The 14,334-nt window shown below is 38.0% G+C and overlaps 2 protein-coding genes across 5 annotated transcripts in view; one reads left to right on the top strand and one right to left on the bottom strand.

The window, feature by feature from the left end:
* Positions 1 to 14,334, top strand: part of babam2 (BRISC and BRCA1 A complex member 2) — a 100,487-nt gene that overhangs the window by 46,728 nt on the left and 39,425 nt on the right. The gene's annotated exons all lie outside the window — the stretch shown is intronic.
* LOC110017533 (mitogen-activated protein kinase kinase kinase A) lies at positions 4,405 to 8,738 on the bottom strand. 4 transcript variants are annotated; one of them, XM_020713783.2, is made up of 9 exons: positions 8,572 to 8,737; positions 7,301 to 7,483; positions 6,928 to 7,002; positions 6,736 to 6,833; positions 6,541 to 6,585; positions 6,313 to 6,450; positions 5,751 to 5,961; positions 4,804 to 4,974; positions 4,405 to 4,727 (listed from the first exon to the last, which is right to left on the bottom strand). In XM_020713783.2, exons 1-9 carry the CDS (start codon positions 8,609 to 8,611, stop codon positions 4,570 to 4,572), a joined length of 1,119 nt encoding a protein of 372 aa, XP_020569442.1. In that variant the 5' UTR covers positions 8,612 to 8,737; the 3' UTR covers positions 4,405 to 4,569. The 4 variants fall into 4 exon arrangements, with proteins under 4 accessions (XP_020569442.1, XP_020569441.1, XP_020569443.1 ...); XM_020713782.2 differs by having other exon boundaries at positions 6,928 to 7,005; positions 8,572 to 8,736; XM_020713784.2 differs by having other exon boundaries at positions 5,787 to 5,961; positions 6,928 to 7,005; positions 8,572 to 8,730.

Raw genomic sequence — 14,334 nt, 5'->3', positions numbered from 1 at the left:
GTTGTGTGGACAGGCAGCAGGTGAATCGCGCAGGGATTGTAAAAACGTAAAACCCGCTGCCCGTCACTCACTGCAGCGTGTGAGTGTGTGTATGGCTCCCCGTCTGCATGTGATCAGTCTGTCTCACATCTAAAGTACATTCATACTAACCTAAGATCACGTTTAAAGTCTCAACGCCTGCATGAAGCAGAAACTCACCACGTATCAACCAGACTAGACCATCAGCAAAACTACCACGAGAAATACTCATCATTTATTAGCAACAGCATAACAATGTTATTAAAAAGAATCCACAGACTTATTGTACTTTAAAAATGTTGAAATTAAATCAAATGCACACATTCACTTGTATATTTGGTTTTAAAAATATTTTCGCGGACTGAGTTTAACTTGGCTGTTGGGCCGCGTTAAAAGTTCTGGAGTTCTGGAACGCATCAAGCAGAGATCTGATTGGCTCTCAGTTCTGTCACTCAGCCTGTTGTTAGGTAGTTTGGACCAATGGGGTTCAGCTATGGGCCGACTAAGGGAAATGGGAGGGCTGCAGCGGGAGCAGGTGAATATAAATTTGGGAGAAGCGCTCTCGTGTCGGTGGGAGAGATTCAGGAGTTGCTGAATTAATTGAACGGCGTTTGTTGTGGTCTGCAGTCACCAGAATAAAGAACCTTAAAAGAGGTTAAGTCTCCGTGCCTCACTGTGGGAGAGGGACACTACATTATTGTATGGCTCTTTTGAAATTACATTTAAAAATATGTGGCGTTTATGGCTCTCTCGGCAAAAAAGGTTCCCGACCCCTGCTATAGAGCTTTAAATGGACAGACCCCAAAATACTTATCAGACTTGCTCTGTCCCTACGCTTCCAGCCGTGCCCTCCGATCCTCCGATCAAAATCTTTTAAAGATTTTTAAGACAAAGTATAAAACCAGAGGTGACCGGTCGTTCCAGGGAATAGCCCCCAGACTCTGGAATGCCCTCCCTCTGTCCCTTCGTGTGGCCGACACCGTCGATTCTTTTAAAAGTCAACTGAAGACACTTTTATTCAAAAATGCTTTTAGCTGACTGGCTTGATTGTTACTTTTATTCTATGTTTATTTTTCTTCAATCTAGTTTTGCTTACATTATATTTAATTGATTCTTTTTCTGCTTTTACTGGGTTATATATTGTTTATTGTTCAGCGCTTTGTGATTTTAACTGTGAAAGGCGCAATATAAATAAAACTTACCTACTTACTTACTTACTTTACTTTGTGTATCAAGTTTGACTAAAGCGTTGTTAAAAATGCTTTAGCTAAATTCAATATAGCTCTTCCCCCAAACTGTTCAAACTAATATATGTGTGGTTGTGTGGTTCAGGAGCCTCAAAAGTGTACACAGTAGGAGGCTACTAGTACCGGGCACAGGGGGTGCATGGTGGGGTCCTTCTCCAGGAAAATTCTCGTATCCCGTGCGCTTGTGTACCTCGCACGCTGACAGTAGGGGAGGAGCACTGAAGGAAACAACAAGACTGATTTGGCGCGAAAGGACACCTTTGTTTGTCATCAAAAAGTAAACGGCGACTGCTTCACTCACAGGCAGCGATGGCCACTTTTGAGGCCCCTGCATAGTCAGTAGCCCCACGCCCTTTTTTATTATGATCATGCCGTTTTCTTAACCAAAATCGAAAAGACTGTGTTGTTTTTTAATACATAGTTTCTGCAGCGCGGCATTAGCTCATCAGAAATTCACCTCTGGGTTGCGGGTGGAACTGTTGGTGCAGAAGAAACCCTACGTGGATATCCCAGCATGCCTTTAACTTTCTCCCGCTAGCTTACAGACCCTCACAACCCCAAGCTAACATTACCGAAGCAAAAAACTATACCGGCGAGCAATCGGAGCTGTCTAGCTGCACAGTTTTAAGCCCCATGGCAGCTCAGACGAGGAAGATGAACATGAAGATGTTTAGGTACCTGTTTGTGTTCAATTGCAGCAGAGCAGGGAGACTTTGACCCACCAATTGCAGTTCCTGCGTCTCAAACCTGAGCATTTCCAAACGGCGGGTTTGTGTCTGCTCCTGATCCATCATGATTTAAACAAAGAAATGCCCAGTAATGCAGTTTTTATATTAACTTCCATTGGGAAAAAAAATGCAACAAGAGCACGTTAAAATCACGCTTTTCATTGGATGTTTTAAAACATCAGTTTTACTAACTCATGACACTTTTGTGGTTCTGACTAAAATTTAATAAATGCGGCAAATATGAAAAAAAGTTGACACAATCTGATAAAACTGCAAAAGAAATGGTGAATTTAATTTTTAAAATCTAACCATAATATTTAAAGTTTTAAAACATGAAAACTGCTAAATTTAAACTAAAAACTGCATTTTAAAAACAAGAAATCTTCAATATTTCCTGAGAATAATGACTTAAAAACTAAACTCTTTGCTGTGTGGACTCTGGGACAAACCTCAGCTCCAATATTTGCATGATACCATTTCCTTCACTAAAAACTTACTCTTTAAAAATAAAAAGTCTTTAAAATAAATTAGTTCATTAAAGATCAAAATGTAATCTCATTTTGCAGTTGTTAGCCTTTCCAAACACCAGGGACGCCGCTAGGTATAATGGGCCCCATGAAAAGAGTTTTTCCAGGGCCCCTCGTCCTCACTCTGTCATCTGTGGTTCTGGGCTCTCACTTTCTGTTCCGTCTCTTCCTCAACGTCCGTTACATTCCTCCCTGACAAACCAGAGGAGGGTTCTGTACCCGGTACTGTAGAGTGTACATGACTTGCATGAAATTCATAGTATTTGCTAGAATATATCTATTTGTAATAGCTTAGTCACCAACTTGTAAACTTCTCTGACTGGACTGATAGCAGTCATCCTTATCTGCTGCACACACCAGATGTTCTCTACCGTTCTCATTACACATTAAAGGGATCATTTTTTTCAAACTCTTAAAACAGTTAAAAATGATTAACTTCATTAACTTTAATGAGTCATTCTGAAGTGTTAACAGACCAATGCTGCTGCTGCAGTTTCTGCTGATGCTGGTGGACTTGACTGTTCAGAAGAATCATTTTGACAGAGGACATTCCAACTATTATTGAATCAGAACAGCTTGATAAGTGTTTGAATGGAATGATTATTTAACTAATATAATAGTGAAATGTAAAAATCCATTGTTCTTGAGCTAACATGGTGAGAAAAGTCTTCTAGCTTATAGGGACAAAGTTAATATTCCATCAAATTCTACCACCAACCCATCCTTTTTTCTGAAATACTGGATGACATACGGTGTTCCCCCCATATTTTCAGGGTTTAGGGAACAGAAGAGGCCTGTTTCATCCATCATTCATTCATCAGGATGATAACTATTCTCCACAATTATCTTCCTAAACTTATCAGAATATTTTTCAGCCACTTCTGTATGGAAGCGATTGTGTAGCATAAGTAAAAATAAAAGTCAAACCAGAAATGCTTTTTCATTTTGTAAATGAAGCTGCATTTTTTGACTCAAAATTAAAGTGAAAAGGAATCCAACAAAATGCTTTTTCATTTTCTTCTTCAACATCGCTTATTCTTCCACTTAATTAAAATGATAATGAAAATGGTATTTGACATTTCATTTTCAAAAAGGTCCCTGGTAAATGTGTAGCAAAATTCATTTAGAAATGTCTAGTTTGACAAGTAAACTGGATTAACAGAAATGCTTTTTAATTTTCTAAATGTAACTGCATCAATTGACTCAAAATTAAAATGAAAAATCAATACGTCAAAATGCTTTTTCATTTTCTACTTAAAAACCAAATGAAACAAAATGAAAATGCAAAGAGGGAATTGCATTTTCATTTTAACATCCACCCTGCGGACATTGTCTCATTATTAAATTCGAATAAGCATTTCCAGCGTGGAGGCGGGGCGATGACGTCAGTGCTATCTCCTTGTGTCCGGCTGCCAACAGACACATTCATGCTAGGAGCAGTGGAGCTTTGTGTTAGCGGCAGAGAAGACGGCTTTGTGACGGTTGTGAACTTCTGATGATTGTACACAGCTTGTCAGGACTACGTAGCAGCATTTCCGCCTTCTGCGGACGCACTGCGGTTCGTCGAAACCTTCATAATGTTTACAGAATTGTTTTGCATCTACTGAAGATTAGACCATGAAGGACCAACTCCACCTAAATGGTCTGAAGTGAAATGACATTAGATGCAGCTCTACTGACCTCTTGCATGTTTGACTACTCAACATATTATTAGAACAATATTTCAAACCTATTTACAAATCAGTTTGTTTGCATTTGTTGAAATAATTTTTTTTTATCATTTTAATGTCTCTGGTCGTTTTAAAATCATTCTATACTTTGTTTTTTAAATTCCCGCCTTTTTGAAGTACTCAATCAACAACAACAAAAGAACGAGACACAAAATCTTTCTGTTTTCAAAATTTATTGCGTAATAAAATAGACTGTTATGGTTGTATGTCTCATCAAAATTCAATTTTGCCTCCAATTCAATGAATCAATAAACCACTGTGAAGCAGAAGAACCTGGAGCCTACTCACACACTGAAGGGCCAATGTGGGGACGTTGGTGTCAGTGAGAGGAGTAGAAAGAAAAAGCTAAAGTGGAGGTGGATAGGGGCAAACCGGAGTGGCTGCTTGGCTGGAACCACGGATGTTGGAGCAGGTCCTGCAGCCGGGGGCGCTCCATAGGGAAAAAGTCCAAACAAGATTGGTAAAAGTCTTTGCACTCTGAAGAAAGAGAAGGAGAAATGATGAGAGTGAGCCCCCGTTCCATTTACAGAAAGATTGTGTGAGATTTTCTTACCTTTTGATAAGACACGGTTAATTGTCAGATGTCCGTCTATGAAATCTATTGTGTTGAAAGTCTGTCTGTTGCTTAGGATTTCAAAGAGAACCACCCCTAACTGCCACACTGTGGTGGCTCTAGCGTCGTAGCAGTCAAGGAAAGTCTCTGGAGGGGCCTTTTCCGGATTGCCTGGAGAAAATGAACATTAGTCACTACCGGTATTACAAATAATATTCACTCATCCATCCAAATGATCAAAATCAGATGTCCTAATCACTTGGCCTGGCCACAGGTGTATAACACCAAGCTCTGGCATGCAGACCTTTTTTACAAACATTTGTAAGAGAATGTTCCGCTCTCAGGAGCTCAGTGAGTTCCAGTGAGGAGCTGTCATGGGGAGCCACCTGTGCAACAAATCCAGTCGTGAAATTTCCTTGCACCTAAATCTTCCACAGTCAGCTGTCAGCTCTATCAGAACAAACTGGAAGAATTTGGGAACAACAGCAACTCAGCCACCAAGTGGTAGACCACATACATGGACAGAGAGGGGTCAGCAGATGCTGAAGGGCACAGTGCAAAGAGGTTGCAGACTCTCTGCATAGTTAACTGATGCAGGGCTCCAAAGTTCACGAGACCTTCAGATTAGCCTTAGAACAGCACGCAGAGAGCTTCATGGAATGGGTTTCCATGGCTGAGCAGCTGCATCCAAGCCACACATCACCAAGTGCAATGCAAAGCGTTGAATGCAGAGGTTAAAGCACTTCACCACTGGACTCTAGAGCAGTGGAGACGCCTTCTCTGGAGTGATGAATCACGTTTTTTTCATCTGGCAGTCTGATGAAGGAGTCTGTGTTTGGAGGTTACCAGGAGGACGGTGCATTTTGGACCACATTGTGCCGAGTGTGAACTTTGGTGCAGGAGGAATGATGGTGTGTGGTTGGTTACTTTTGCTAATTTATGCTCACTTTTCATGTTTTTGTTGGTAGATGCAGATCTGCTACCTGTAAACACTCTGTTAGGGTGGGGCTCCTCAATGGTGCATTGGAGGTCAGTTTCACAATGATAAGCACCAGAAAAGTCGGTCCACACGTTGATCTTTTTTACATGAATGTCTCGAAGGGAGACGTTTCTTTCCTCATAGTTGATCACTGCCTTAATCAGATCTTTAATTGTGAGCTGAAAGAGATAAAAAAAGAAGTCATGAGATTAGGCAGCCAACAACAAGCCTCTTTCTCTCCTCATATCGAGGAATTCAAGTAGTGTTTAGTATTGTGTTGTTTTGTTTTTTTATAGTTATGTACTTTTTTTTTTAAACTGCTGTCAGCACTTTAAAAAGAAATGCCCTTTGGGGATAAATAAAGTTGTCTGAAATGAATTGAATTGAATTCTAAAGCTGCTGTTTTACTCTACTTCTTAATGTTCTCAAGCTGGATGATTGTTGCTTTTGCTTAAGCAGCAAACACTTAACTACTACATGAAACCAGGTTGCATTAAATAAACCAAAGTTCAGCCTCAGAGAGTTTCTACCTTGGCGGCTTCTTCATGATCTGTGTCATCTTTGCTTTGCACCTCCAAACCCACGACAGGTTGTGCTTCTTTCTCACGTGTGATCACTGCTCCTATTAGATTGTCCACTTTAGAGGGGGACGGTTTCTCATTCTCCTTCTGCAGAATGACAACAAAGAAAGGATGAAGAAGAGGAGTTGCACACAGGATACTCAGAAGAATTCAGCTAATGTTTATGAATGAACTTGCCGGAAGATGCAGGACAAAAGTCTTGGGGAAATGTTTGACGTCTGGCTGCAAGACACAAACAGGAGTTAGGGTTCATGAATCTGAGCTGACTGCTGGGAAACAAACGGAGATATTTTACATCAACTCAGTCCATATGAACCACAAACACCAAAAGTCTGACTATCAATTTACTGCAGCTGCATACAAAACACTTACTAGTTTAGGAAAGTCACCATGGCAACGGGGAGCAAACATGGACCCATAGCCTTCATGACGGTACTGATAGAACTCTGCATATTTGGCATTAAACTCATCTGAAAACAGAAACAACAAATGCAGTTATTCTGTTACCCAAATCTATAAACTAATTCATGATAACAAAAGAAACATTTTGCTAAATCCTCTGACCATGTTGTGTTTTAAAAAAGTCTGCTCTACTCTTGGCTCGGTCTTGGGTTTCTCCTTTCTGGGAAGGGGTCTCTACTGCTGATGACAAAATCTCCACATTATTCTGATGGTCACATTCAAGCACAATCAGCAGAAAACGGCCTGTTTTTTCTCAAATAGGAACCAGGTTTAACCTTAGAACAGAAACTACCTGGAAGCATCGTCATCAACAAATGATAATCCTAAAATGTAAAAAGCAACTTTTAAAACTGGCATCTTGTGTTAAATTATTACAAATGTAAGAAGTGTGCCTTCAGTGTTGATCATGGATAATCGTGTCCTGAAAATGTTCCGTTTGGGTTGGGTCTAAGCCCCACTCCTATGTGCAGCTTACCTGTGTTTACGGAGGAGACCTCTGGGTCCTCGCCAACATCAGAACAAACCCTGATCTTCTTAACCTTAGGGTTCTCCGATGCTCCGTCCGTCTCTTCTTGCCGCCTCTCAGCACTCTTCATGTCAGCCGTCACCTGTGAGTTGGTGTTTTTGGGGGACTGCTGTGTTAGAGTCGTGCTAGATTCTATGACAGACAACACAATGTTTTCAAGAAAAGCTGTTCACAACAATTTTACCAGAACAGGTGAAAGATAAGTTAAGACAGTTCAAATATTTATTCCAATTATTATAAAGAGAAACATAAAATAAGGCTAATTTCAAAACAGACATTTTGTCAACATTTTCAATTCAAAATGTTTTCTTAAAGGTTAATAAATAAGATAGTCTTTCTCTACATCATTTTGTTGTTCAACAAAATAAAAAAATATAAATGACACCTTTTTGTGTCTGTATTTTAATTTACATTGTTATGTTTGAAAATAAGTAAGTAAAAGCCAATATTGATGTTTAGAAAATATTTTTTATAACAATGATTTTGTAACATGGTTGGAAAATGTCCCAACTATATAGATAATGTTCATTTGTTTTCTTTAGGAAGAGTTTCCCCTTAACTCCAAATAAAATGGTGTTTTTTGTGTTTTTAAAATGTTCTTGCAGGATTTCTTCACATGATGGAGGACAGGAATTTAAACTGCTTTGCTTTAGTCACTAGGTTACACAATCTGTGCTGTCATGACGTCGTAGAGGCGTTTTAAAAGTAATCTTGTATTTAAATAAGTATTTCTTGAAAGTGACTGTGAAACCTTTCATTCATCAAAATGTGATGTTACCATACATGAAATAATTATATTATTTCTGATATATTGATCATTAAATCAGAAAACTTCCTTTAAACTTTTTGTTGATTAAAGAAGTCCCTAATTTCTCCTGAGCATGTTCAGACCCACTTCCTCCGTTTCAAAACCGTACGATTCTGCATAACTTGGTTTATGTTGACAGAATAAACCTTAAATATTGCAACAATTACACCTTTAAAAGCGTCACATTTAGACTTATCTGCCTCTCAACCTTAAAAGTAACGTTTTTTCTTATTTTAAAAGATTTACACAGGCTAATAAGCTTTAGGATCGCTTAAACAGTACACATTTCAAACTTGCCAGATTTAATTAAAAGGTTAAATCAATCTTAAAATCATCACAAAAAAATATCAAACTCTGCTGAACTTATGAGCTAAGAGCGAAGCTACAAGTTTTTTCTGGGATGGTCACTCACCAGTATGACTTGAATTATTCTCTGTAGTGTCTTTCTCCATTGGGTTTCCTCTGTTTGACCACAAACACTGAAGGAAACGGACAGATCTGGACTCGGCTGTGAAGCGTACGTCTGTAGTTCAAACTCTATGGTTTGTCTTGTTATCACGCTATAGTTGCTAGGTAACACGGTAACCAATGTATTTTTTTAAATTCACTTTTAAGTTATTGAGCTTAAAACAGTTTTATGTTCTGGAATGAATAGTAATATTTGTGTACATTTGACATTTGGATCAAGTGTTGCTATGTTGCTTCTGGGTGTGAGTGGTGCTCATAGACTGTAGATGAGAACTGGTCCAAGTGAGAGCCATGTCACTCAAGGAAAATGACTTGCTTCCAGTTCAGTGTAATGCCTAAAGTTAGTAGGGGTGGGATTATATAAGCCCGCTTCTTCCCACGGCTTTTCAAGCAATAAATCAGGCTCTACTTGACTTTAGTTATTGATCACTGTTTTTGATTAAACAAATCTGATGTAAGTGACCTTTTTTGTTTCATTTTCTGTTTTTTTTAATCTATGCTCTTTATCATTTCTGTAATGAGTTTGCTAAATCTGTGTAAATTCTTTATTGCTTTGACTGCAATGCTTGAAATAAATCAATAAATAAAATCAAGTTATGAGGAAGATGCTCATAAAGTTGCTCAATTGGTGGATTTATGTTTATAATTATATTTGAAAAATATCCGTTTTAGTGATTGTTTTATTTATTTATTTTTGTATTTAGCCGTTCCACCTTAAAAGTAGGATGAGGCTGAAGTTGGCGTCCGGTTTTCTGATTTCACTTAGACAGCTATGGGTTATAGCACATTTCCTACACAAAATCAAATCTTGCACGCGTTGCCAGTAGAGGAGAAAAGAAAATTAAATTCTCCAAAAGGAGATCTGGTGAACATTAATTTGGCGCTAAAGAAAACTTGTTTGTCATCAAACAGTAAGCGGTGACTGCTTCACTCATAGGCAGCGAATTGACGTCGCCTTCTTGTGAGGCCCTAACGCTAACTTCCATGGAAAGCTGTTTTTTTGCTTCTGCATGTTTTAAATGTTAAGTCCAGGGAAACAATATTTTCCCTTGTAGTTGTTGTTCTTTTGAAAAATCTAGACATGAAGGGGATTAAAGGTTAGAATTGGCATCAGGATCCTGGTTGGGAATAGTGTTGGATTGAGAATGACTAACTTCTATCAACCAATTCTTTACATGACTGTCAAATAATTATGTTTTTGCAACATGATGCTACAAAACAATCAAGAAACATCAAACCAAGCTGAATCAATTCAAAGCTTTAATTATACAGGATAACCACTCACAATTACCTGTTTTACCAAAATAATAACATTTATAAAGACTGACGATTCACTAAACAGGAAGAATCATTTATACAGATCACATGTCGAAGTATTCTTGGAAAACAAGTCCAAGTTCCTATATTTTTCCGTCCTCTCAGTAAACTCTTCCCAGATTGTGACCAGACTGGATCCTCTGTTTTTATTTATTTATCTTTTAACCAAGCTCTGTACATACTGATGAGACACTAAAGGTTAGGAAGTCCTGAGGGTGAAGGCTGTGATGTTGCTGTTTATGTGGGAACATGTTAAATATGATGGTTTCAGATGGAGAATGATTTTGTTACTGAAAATGTACCAGTGGAGGAGTATGTGTTTGTGTAAATAACCATTATTATAATGCAGTTTATTACAAATACCTGTATACTGTTGAAGTATTTGTCCGTCCTCTTCCTTCCAACACTGAATAGATGGAAGAGCTTCTGTTATAATCCACATAATGATATGAAAGATGCACTTTCACCACACAGAAAGGTCCTCTTTCAGTGTTAGGAGCTTTTAGGAGACCGTGTTTGGTACTTTCTAGTGAAACTTTTTTAAATAATGCCTATTTTTCTGGGTAAACCTTCAGTATACTTGTTTTTTCTTTGGAAGCACAACCACCTATTATTAAGAGCGTTTGTTCTTCAAAATGATGTAAATATTGTTCATTTGTTTTCTTTTAGTAAGAGTTTCCCCCTTAAAGACACACTCCAATGAAAATTGTGTTTTTGGTGTTTTTAAAATGTTCTTGTAGTATTCATTTTCATGATGGAGGACAAATATAAAGAAAGTTACGATTAAAACTGTCTTTCTGAGTATTTCTATATTCAAATTGTGGTGAATCAGGGGCTGACGAAAAAATGCAGTTTGAAAAAGCCTGTAGTTGTTACTTATAAACTACAACTGGCAGGCCACAAGCTCCCTGCTCCGCTCCATTATTTGGCTCAAAACTGTATGGCTGGATATTGGCTCCAATATTCTCGCCATTTTTGTTGCACCGCTGATTTTAGCTTGGAGTTGAGAGGGGCTGTAAGCTATGAGCGCATGCTTACTCCACGCCAACGGGCTCGCCCACAACTCAGAGGAGAATTTCTGATGAGCTCTTGCCGCTCTGCAGAAACTATGTCCTAGAAAACAACACAGGTTTTTACATTTTTGGCAAAAAACGGCATAATTGTCACTAATAGACCACTGGGAACACTTTAACGATACGTTAAAAGGTGATTGGACTTTAAACATTTGGTTTAAGTAAACTGGAGGGAGACTAGCATCATCTATATGATCGTCTGACCCATCAAACCTCCACATGAGACTATGAGAATAAAAATATCTCAGATGCTTGTTTCTGATGGGTTTCTACATGCTAGCTGCAGGATTGTCTGTTTTGTTTTTTTTCCAAGGATACATGGGACATTTTCAGCTTCCTGAGCTTATAAACCAGAAGGCTTATCTGGCTGTTGCGGTTCTAGGCTTCTTACTACTGTTGGAAAATATCTGCACCTTTTCTCAGCAACCCGTGAAGCTGTTGTGTTTCATTGTGGTTTTCTGCCTTTCTTTGCATGGCAGTTGATCTTTTGCAGAAGTCACGGCTCAAGATAGCCCACGGTGTCACATGCTGGATCTTTCTCAATTTTCTGCACAGACCTGGAAAAACACTGCATAGTCACACATTTCCATAAATACCCACTCACACATAACTGTTACCATTCGGACAAATGGATGTGGCTAAGGACAGTTTGGCTGCAGTGTCGTCAGGAGGCCGTATATTCACTTTATTTTTAGTGATCTCTGAATGTTCCGCACATGCAAATTGAAAGACGACTCCAAAGCTTGTTTGAAATGTCACTTGAAAGCAAACATTTTGTGTACTGATAAAGGCACTAGCCCATACTGATAAACTTTAACTTCTTTTGTGCGTGGTAATAAATGAACTTGCTGCCAGCAGGATGTCTGCCTGAGTACAGATTCGGTTGCATCACATCTTCTTGAATTCTCCTTGTCAATTAAACCGTCATTCATTCATTTTTGACTCCTAAAGAGTGTTAGGACACGCCTATTACATCACAGTAATGAAAGACAAAGAACAAGCTCTTCTACAATATCTTTTCGTCTTCAGGTTTTCTGCCTGTCTGCCAATATGAAAAAAACTAAAAACCAACAAACTTGGGCTTGTGCGTGACTCTTGAAGATTTGGTGCCACAGCAAGTGGTTGTAATTTGTGGCCTTGCCTTGCCCTCACACGGTAAACACTGACTAAGAGCTCAGGAATCTTAAGAGCTATAAAATAATTGCAGGTTACTCCCATCATGTTGAAGATTGTGCTGCTCCTTTGCCTCCTCGCCGTCTCATCTTTGGTTTTGTTGAGTCCCCGTGGGGCCTGTTAAAAATAGTGCTATTTGTAATTATTGTTACTACTTCTCAGAATAGATGCTTACATATTTTGATACAAAAACCCTTTTTCAATAAACATATCTAATGTATGTTTAATGTAGTTTATTAAATACCTATAAATGTAAGCATTTGTAGGTATTCAGAACCACTGCCACTCAGCAATCAAGGTTTTTCTTGTAGATGAGTGCAATACTTGGAGCAACAGAGAAAGAAATGACATAAACAATCAGAGAGAAAAGAGAGGCTTTTATCTACAAATGCAATGATTTCCACTCAGATGGCCTCCATCATATACTCCTTCAAAAAAAAATCTTTTTTTAAGAGGCAATTAATCATATTAATGTTTGGCTTTGGTATGAGTATACTGTTTAGTTCCTTGTTAATTAGTTGGTTCTAGTAGAGAAAATGCAAAAGGCATCATCTGATGTGTTTTTTATGGTCTTAGAGAGTCCTGTTGCTGAATGATGTTGCATGTATGCCTCAAAATCAAGTTGCCTAAAAGACATTGTCAACTAATTGCCAGTTTGAGCTTCACTAATGTAGTGTGCAGAAATCTTAAAAGGCCACCCAGTGCTTCCATGCAGATAAACAATTTTGTAGCTTTTTTAATGGTGGGTGTTTTACAGTTAGCGATGCTCTTAAAGATAGATTTAAATGTCAGGCATAAAAGTCCCAAACTTAAGTATATAGTTGATGTGGAGAACAATGTTTTTATTTTATAACACAGCTTTTCTTATGCATTACTGCACATTTAAAAAACTTTATTTCCAGTACCAAATGTAAGAAAACAAGAGCAAACAGGGATAAAAGCTTTGAGCTTGTACGGGCTGCAGGAAGTGCTTCCTCCTTTTCTAAGATTGCAGAGACAGCAGATTGGAAGGACTGTCGCAAGCAGCAGCAAAAGAAGAAGCAGCACGTTGGTGGGTTGTGGTAACACAAGTGTTACATCAATGTTTAGCCTCATATTGAAGGGAGGAAGGGGGGGCCTCTGACCTTTAGGGGAAGAAAAGTTAAAAAAAAAATCTCAAACATTTAAACATAAATTAAAATTCTGAAATGAATATTATGTGATTGTTTAGTACACAGTTGAAATGATTTATGTAATATAATAAGCAATACTTGTTATGCGCTTGTTGTAGATTTAATGCAAATTGTGTAAAACTGCAATTAGATGACAGTAAAATAAAGTGCTTAACGTGAAATTTTAGACCGTATCTACAAACCTGTGATTTTGGCTTCATAATGGAATAACATAACATGATATCCAATAATATATGATATAATATATTACTTTAAGGTTTTTATTTGCTTTTTTATTTAAATAATGCGCCTAGCCTGATATTTATTTACCTGAAAATGTGCAGCAGCAACAATAATTATTTGGGTTAAGAAAATACTTTTTAGGAGAAAATGTAGTTGGAATGTAGACTTCTGAAATCAGGGAAAGTCCAAAACTGGAGGAGTTTCAGAGCCAGCATTGTGTCTGTTCTGTGTGACTGCTATGAGCCAGGTGGAGCTGGAGGACTGATCCAGACACGTTTCTAGTTTAGCAAATATTTGAGTTGTATCTATCTGAAAATACAGTTGATTAGAGAAAAAATAAAACATAGTTTGTCTTGATAGGAACCTCGATGGAAATGACACTTAACCCTGCATTGTCCTGAGCTAAAAGAAAAGTCAGTTGCTTTAAAATGCTCTGCTGAATAATAATGTAAAGAATTGAATTAACATAAACTCTTGCCAGTTTGAGGTCAGTCAGTTCAGCTTTTCTGTAAAACATCAGTGAATTAAAAGAGTTTTTATAAATTATTCACTGAATCAAAAGGATATATTATCAACTTACCATAAACATGGAGTTCACTTTTTTTATGTATTAACCTGAAACCTGATTACAGAAAATATGTGACGTCATTGTGTGCTTAAGGAAGGTTAAGCAGCAGATCATTTTTGTAAATATAAATTCATGTATTTGTCCATTGGCACATGTTGTTCATTTATAAATTTTACATATGT

This window comes from Oryzias latipes, chromosome 22, assembly GCF_002234675.1.
Source record: "Oryzias latipes chromosome 22, ASM223467v1".
NCBI lineage: Eukaryota > Metazoa > Chordata > Actinopteri > Beloniformes > Adrianichthyidae > Oryzias > Oryzias latipes.
The sequence above is the reverse complement of the archived record's forward strand: the minus strand, read 5'-3'. Positions and strand labels throughout refer to the sequence as shown.